The sequence below is a fragment of the Penaeus chinensis genome, chromosome 14 (assembly GCF_019202785.1).
Source record: "Penaeus chinensis breed Huanghai No. 1 chromosome 14, ASM1920278v2, whole genome shotgun sequence".
In the NCBI taxonomy this organism is placed as follows: domain Eukaryota; kingdom Metazoa; phylum Arthropoda; class Malacostraca; order Decapoda; family Penaeidae; genus Penaeus; species Penaeus chinensis.
Genome location: NC_061832.1, coordinates 17752321 through 17759820, shown reverse-complemented (window position 1 = coordinate 17759820; position 7500 = coordinate 17752321). Strand labels below are relative to the sequence as shown.

General features: G+C 44.0%; 1 protein-coding gene across 1 annotated transcript in view; it reads left to right on the top strand.

Moving 5' to 3' along the window:
• The window catches only part of LOC125032512 (transferrin-like), a 15287-nt gene extending 9192 nt beyond the window's left edge, over positions 1-6095 (top strand). Inside the window, exons 4-15 of the mRNA XM_047623680.1 lie at positions 348-478; positions 1412-1556; positions 1698-1867; positions 1991-2112; positions 2330-2502; positions 2795-3035; positions 3201-3355; positions 3614-3796; positions 4011-4175; positions 4560-4690; positions 4833-4976; positions 5123-6095. Of these exons, the coding sequence (XP_047479636.1) occupies positions 348-478; positions 1412-1556; positions 1698-1867; positions 1991-2112; positions 2330-2502; positions 2795-3035; positions 3201-3355; positions 3614-3796; positions 4011-4175; positions 4560-4690; positions 4833-4976; positions 5123-5347 (1985 nt within the window). The 3' untranslated portion in view covers positions 5348-6095. The remainder of the gene's footprint in view (positions 1-347; positions 479-1411; positions 1557-1697; positions 1868-1990; positions 2113-2329; positions 2503-2794; positions 3036-3200; positions 3356-3613; positions 3797-4010; positions 4176-4559; positions 4691-4832; positions 4977-5122) is intronic.
• The last annotated feature ends 1405 nt before the right edge of the window (positions 6096-7500 follow it).

Here is a 7500-nt window from a genome sequence, read left to right as displayed (position 1 = left end):
CTTCTTAGACTGAGGTACTTTAAATTGTCAATTTTGTTAACATTGAGAAAACCCATGCACATAGCGTTTTAATGGATAAAAGGCTGAAGGCATTGGTGTGCTGAGGGTCAGAATGCGATGAAGGGTAATGCGATATTAAAGCGTTGGCGCAGTTTAGCTTGCATGAAGAGAATAAAAGGTTTGGCTTGAAAACAGTTGTAAAACCTTGCAAAAGAGCCAATAAAAGAGACTGTAAAGAAGGGGAAACACGTTATAGATATCAGGGGAGAGGGAATGCATGGCTGGTTAGATCACTTAAGAGCTCAATGCCAAATAAACTGAAAAGAAATCATCCGTGCGCATTGCAGAACCAGGTCGGTATGATGGCGTGGCCTTAGTGAGACGGTCAGCGATCAAGTCCCTGGAGGACCTGAGGGGATCCAAGTCCTGCCACACTGGCTACGGAAGGACGGCTGGCTGGAGCATCCCCTTTTCGCACGTAAGTAACCGGCAGCAAAACTAATACTAATAATCAGTTTCTTGAATCCCATGCAGTCAGGGGCTGAAAATATACATATAACTACAGATAAAGAGACAAAGTATATATACATAAACATCTATAAATAACAAAATAAACTAACAATCTATAGGAAAAATAACAAAAGAAGCAAGAGCAACAAAATAACAAAAGACAAGTGCAAGTTCAGGTAAGCTAGGAGTGCTGGACTAGTAATAGTGGACTAGTGCTCGTGGAAGAGGTGTGGTGGGCGGTCCATTGAGTAGTGCTCGTTGATGAGTCGGACTAGAGTAGGTATTGTGCTCCGGCGGTAGCTGTCAGTGCGGGCCCTGATGGGCACCAGTTTGTTGGCGGCGCGTGGGGCCTGGCGAGGCGGCAGCGTGTCGGGGGCAGCAGGTCGCGGTGGCGTGGATGGCACGGCAGCTTCAGGCCAAACTGCTGCAGTGAGGTGGTGTGGTGAGTGGCGAGGGAGGTGATGCCTAGGGCAGTCAAGACGCTGCCATAGCTGGTATAGACAGGACCGAGAAAAATCTTGGCTGCCCTTTTCTGTACCCTCTCTAGTTGTGGCAGCTGGGTGGCGGTGAGGGAGGGAGACCAGGCGGGGGAGGCGTGGGTCAGTTTGGGTAAGATGAATAGCTGTAGAAGTGGAACACCAAGGGACCAAGGCGACGCAGCATGTGAACCTTGTACGAGGCAGACCTCACGATGTTTCGTGACGGTGACGCCGAGCAGCTTGGTGGAACAGACGACGTCGAGCGGATGGTTGTCCAGTGTGAGGATGGGCGCGCGGACGGGAAATGAAAACGCTTGTTATTACAAATAGGAATAACGGGAAGGGGCCCTTGTGGATCAGTGGAAAATATATCCTATAGTTCAGTGAAAAGTCCACATTAAGCCTGACCCTTCCTTCCACAGCTGCTGGAATTGGGTCAGATTCAGTTGAACTGCCAGAGCGACATCACAGTCGTCGAGCATGACCTGAAGGCGGCTTCCAGCTACTTCGGCCTCGCCTGCATCCCCGGCAGATGGGTGCCGGACGATAAAACGAACGCAAAACTCAGTAAGTATGGAATGCGTCTATGTTTACAGATTTAAGGAGAAAGTAACAGTCTGAATATCATTCAACTATATATGGCTGCTATTTTCATTTTCAGGGCAGTAGAATGATATTCTCTTTAACGTCCCCCTTCTCTCTCTACAGAGGCTGAGTACAACAACTTGTGTACAATGTGTGGCGATCCAGGCCGATGCGACGACCAAGACGTGCACGCGGGCTACGAAGGGGCTCTGCGTTGCCTGGTCGACTCGCACGGGGACGTGGCGTGGACGAAGCGGAGCGCTGTCTCCAAGTTCTTCAAGAAGAGGACATCTGTAAGTGGCATTAATTTTCAAATGCTGAAAATAGCGCGACTTCGCTCGATAGGCGAAAGCTAGTTCATAAATGAAGTATTTTTATTAAGATACACCATTATATGAATCTAAATATGCTTTTAGGTAGCTACGTCAGACTACGGCCTGTTGTGTCCCGACGGCCGAGTGCTAGACGTTGACACAACCGAACAGTGTCGCTGGGCCACCCGCCCCTGGACCTCTTGGCTCACGCGCTCAAATGCGGAGTGAGTACTTTTATTTTTCCTTTTACTGTCTATACTATACATGTGTTAAAATGAACGCTAATGCATCTATAAGCTGTTTTAGATCTTACGAGGATCTTCATCCGATATACAGTACGGCTGCATATATGTACAAAATGAAATGACAATTTCTTGATTCCTGTGAAAAAAATACAGAAATATACCAACTAACACACCATCTTTTCTCGCATTCCTCCAGCAATCAGAAAGATATTACAGTGGCCCTCACGAAGCTGATGGAGTCGGCCTCGCCACCGCTGAACGAGGGGGCGACACTGAAGCCTTGGGCCAAGTATATCCTGGGTACTGAGGTGCCTTCGGTGATTCACACGCTGTCGCCTCCTGTTACTCCCTTCAAATTCCTGAATGAAGGTAATAATTTTATTTAATGGTAGGGGATTCATATTCTCGTTTTATTTTCTTCTGTTTTTTTTGTTTTGTTTTAATTTAAAAAAATTCTGTTTGCCTCTGTATTTTCAATATTCGGTTCCCGTAATCATCTCTCCCTTCCTTCCTTCTTAACTAACTCCTCCCTCCCTCCCTCCCTCCCTCCCCCTCTCACAGTTACACTCTGGCTATACATCACTACTAACGTGCAATCACATGATAGTATTGCCTGGACCAGAGGATGGACTCGGATCACATTACCTTTCTCTCCCTAAAGCTGGGTACGACACGACCATCGACCGCCTGGGCTGCCCCGAGAAGCCCGTGCGACTGTGCGTGGATTCTCGCATGGGCCGGGACAAGTGCCTGGCCCTCCAGCAGGTGCTTAAGTCCCGTCGCATCCGCCCCACCTTGGAGTGCGTCGTCCCGACGGCCCCCGACGACTGCCTCGCCATGTTGGCAGCCGGGAACGCTGACATCACTGCTGTGGACGGAGGAGACACATTCCGTGGTCACACGTGAGTACGCGATCGCTGCCTGTCTGAGTCTGCCTCACTGTATTTATTTTTATTTTATTTTCACGTTAAGCAAGAAAAGTTATATGAATCAATGTACATCATGTCAATTTTGTTTTCTTTGAAGGAATCTCTCGATTTCTAACCTCAACATATGTCTCTGCACAGTGAATATGGTATCTATCCGGTGGTAGCAGAGAGGTATGGGCTCCTGGATGCATCTTACTTTGCTGTGGCTGTGGTGAAAGCCAACTCAGGGATCACTTCGATAAGCCAACTCCATGGCAAAAAATCCTGCCATACTGGTATTGACAAGACGGCAGGTAAGATATGTACATGCGATATGACTGGCTCTAAAATTAGCTTATCACTTATTATTGATTAGTGCTTGTCCTACTCATCGCACATAGAGTAAATAATATTCTCCAGAAAAAAATGTATTGTGTGGCTTTCCAGACCTCTCAGAATGATGGTTGAAATCCACATGTCCGTCTGACGGAGACATGGGGCTTCGCGTTGTTTGCTGTTGGTCATCCAGAGACGTTCCTTGCTAGTTTTAATTCCACGTCATCTCTAAACAGGCTGGAAGATACCTGTAGTGACGCTTCTGGAAGCGGGGCTCATCCAGCCGGGTAACTGTGACTTCGCGGGAGAAATCGGCAAGTTCTTCAGCCAGTCATGCGCTCCCGGGGCCAAGGATAGTAACTACGACCCGCAAGGCACCAATCCCGACTCGCTGTGCGACCTTTGCATAGGGAACGATGGTGAGCTTAGAAAGCCTTCTGTGCAGAGTCACCTTTTTCAGTATTGGACAATGTAAAGCGGGACCACAAAATGGATTTCCTTCCCATTTTTCAGAATTTCGTACTAGTCATTACAATATATTCACTCATTATAACCACTGCATAATCAATTTAACCTTTCTGTTATTCCATTATTTCATTTTTTCTCGACATGATGATCACCTCTTTCCCACAGTGAAAGGCGTGAGCGGACCCACTTACGCGGGAGGGAACCTGGAGGGCAAGTGCAAGCGGTCCCACATCGAGGCCTTCTACGGGTACACGGGGGCGTTCCGGTGCCTCGTTCAGGGTGGAGGCGACGTGGCCTTCGTCAAGCATACCACTGTCGCCGAGAACACCAGTGAGTTGTCTCTGCCTTGCAGGGAGGTGGGAGGCGGTGTTTAATCTTGCCTTCTCGGTGCTCTTTGGCTGTTCTGTATCATCTTTATAGGCAGTGATGTTCTTTCTTGTTTTGGTTATCATCAATAGTTTTGTTGTTGTTGCTATTATCATTACTATTATTATTATTATTATTATTATTATTGTTGTTGTTGTTGCTATTTTTGGTGTTACTGCTGTTATAAACATTATTACTACCATAATTGTTATCAGTCTCTTCTAGATTTCTTTATGCTGCCAATTAAATGTGTGCCAACAATTTTACAACCTGTCTTAAGCTGTCATATTGAAAACATATAATACAATAAAAACAAAAATCCCAAGCCTGACTACTGATCACTTGCAGACGGCAACAGCAACGCCTCCTGGACAGAGGGCCTCCGCGCGCTCGACTTCCGGCTGCTGTGCAAGGGCAACGGCGCCGCCGACGTAGCCGACTACAACACCTGTCATCTCGCACGTGTTCCCGCGCACAAGGTATAAGAAGCAGTTTAGGAAAAGTCAGTTGAGTTTATACTGTCTGCAGTCAACCTATGAATTTACCTATTTTAGCAGTGACTGAATGATTATTTGAAATTTCTCCCCCCGTACTGGATGTTTTCTCCTCTTACACTTGCAGGTAGTGACGGGGATTAGGTCGAATCCTGTGATGGTGGAGGAGATTAGGATCCTACTCCTGCGCGCCTCCCAACAGCTATCGAAGGGGCAGGATATCTTTACCATGTTTGGGCCATATCATGGGAGACCAGATGTCATCTTCAAGGTAGGGTTTAGCCAAGTGATTTTTTTCTTATATTTTGATTACTGAAGACTATCATGCGATGGTAAAAACAATATGAGAGGGGGAAACAAATGAAAAAAAGTTAAAATATACAGCATGTTAAGGATATTTAATTTCATTCTCCGTAGGATTCTGCCACGGAGCTGGTGAATCTGCCTGAGGATGCCTTCCACAAGTCCATAGACAACATTTACTACCGAGCCCTCAGCGAACTCAGCACCTGCAGCCCCAAAGACTCCCCACAGAGAGGACCCTACAGCCCGCAAACCTATAACGAAGCTGCTGCTGCCCCATCACTCCATTACCTGCTGGCGGTCACCTCTGCTGCCATAACTTGGGCTGTTGCCCGATAGCTCTTCCGATGTCTGTGATAGGTTTAGCTGCGACTCTGTAGAAAATGCTCCCCCCTTCCTTCCAGTTGACTATTTTTATATACCATTACCTTACACGAGATCTGAACAGAAATCTTAAATTTCTTTTAAACTTGTATATAACTTTTACTTCATATATGATTAACTCTTGTACAAAATAATATTGCTGTTACATCTAAATAAAGAAAACACTTTATTTGAAAAAACGATAATCAAGCATCAATCACGCTAGAATTACTCTACTATTTTCTGTAGCGATTTCATTTAACTGAACAACTCTAGGGATATTCATACAAAAAGCCCATTTGCAAACATGCCCCACTGATTTTCTTCTTGCACTATATTGCTGTTCTTCATAATCCTAAAAAAACACATGTACATGAATTCTATACTATTTAATTATATAATTCAGTGTTAAGCTAGTGTCACAATACCTATTTATAAATACATATACAATGAACACATTACACTTTACTGTTATTAAAACTGATCATTAGGGTGTATTTACCTAGAACCAAAATCAAACCACTAAATTGTGATACTTAACTTCACATATTAATCTCTCCTACTTGTCAGTGACAGGCCTCTTTATGAATTACTATATGCCAAATGTATTATATTATGCTTATGGATTTGTAACGAATCAGTTGTTAATGACCTACATGAATAAGTGTATTGTTTTGAGCAAATATACCATGAAAAAAAATATTTCAATAAAATATACTTTAAATACCAGCATCTGCATTGACGTCCTTGTAACAATTGCATTTATATTAAAGTAAAGTTGTAAAGTTCCTTGTGTGAAGTACATTCTTACAGCTTAGAAAACCACCAGGCAAGGCACGACCTACATTCCCTGTACAAAGTAGTCCATTGGCGCCAAGTACAGGCCCTGGTCATTTTTTATACATCAATGTACCACGAGCGCCTTCTCACCAAGGAGTCACGTACTAGGCCTGTGTGTGTGTGTGTGTGTGTGTGTGTGTGTGTGTGTGTGTGTGTGTGTGTGTGTGTGTGTGTGTGTGTGTGTGTGTGTGCACGTGTGCGTGTGCGTGTGTGTGCGTGTGCGTGTGCGTGTGCGTGTGCGCGTGTGCGCGTGTGTGCGTGTCCGCGCGGGCGTATGTGTGCGCGTGCGTGCGTGTGCGCGATACCGATACCTCAATACTTGAAAATGGCTCAAATGATTCCGATACATCGAATCTTCGCAGATAGTTGAAACGATGCCGATACCGATACATCTATCACGCATGCATCATTGCTGATTCTTTATTATAAGAAAATGCCCAATTGATATGAAAATGACTTTGTTCCATGTGTGGATATTTTAGATTACCAAGAAATTTAACAATATAACAAAATGATGGCTTCTATACCACAGCAATTACACTTTCATGGAGAGAGAGAGAGAGAGAGAGAGAGAGAGAGAGAGAGAGAGAGAGAGAGAGAGAGAGAGAGAGAGAGAGAGAGAGAGAGAGAGAGAGAGAGAAAGAGAGAGGGGGGGGGGGGGGGAGATGAGAGAGAGAGAGAGGAAGGGAAAGAAAGACTACTTAACTGTACAGATGAAAGATTTTTAGGAAAACATTTTAATTAATAAGAAAATGTTTGAATTTTCAACTATCTTGTTTTACAATTTGTGATAGATAATCCATGCTAGCTAGATATTTTTCCTAAATATTCAAATAAGATCCTAAGTAAATCATTTGGGGTCAAAATAAAAGCATAGTTCATAATGTGCCAAGTTATGATTAATAACTCATCACAATATCTAGACTTTTTGTACAGTACCTTAATCCAGCAATCTCTTGGTGGCTAATAGGCCTACATTACATATATGAAACCATTCCTAAAATACCAAAATAGACTTACCACAAAGTGAGTCGTCAAGTAACTAAGAAAAGATGTTATTGGTGCATCCAACAAACTATCTATAGCATTTGTTTATATTCAAATTTTATATAAACGATCTAGCCTATTGTGCATAATGGAAAGAAAATTCAAGCATGGAATTCTGCCCAAATATGGCAGCATTTTCAGAGTTAATTTTTTTCTGGTTTTGCCTACTATTCATTCTAAAAAGGCTAATTCAGTTGCCTTCCCAAGGAATAAGCAAAATGTTTCTGTCCTATAAATGATAA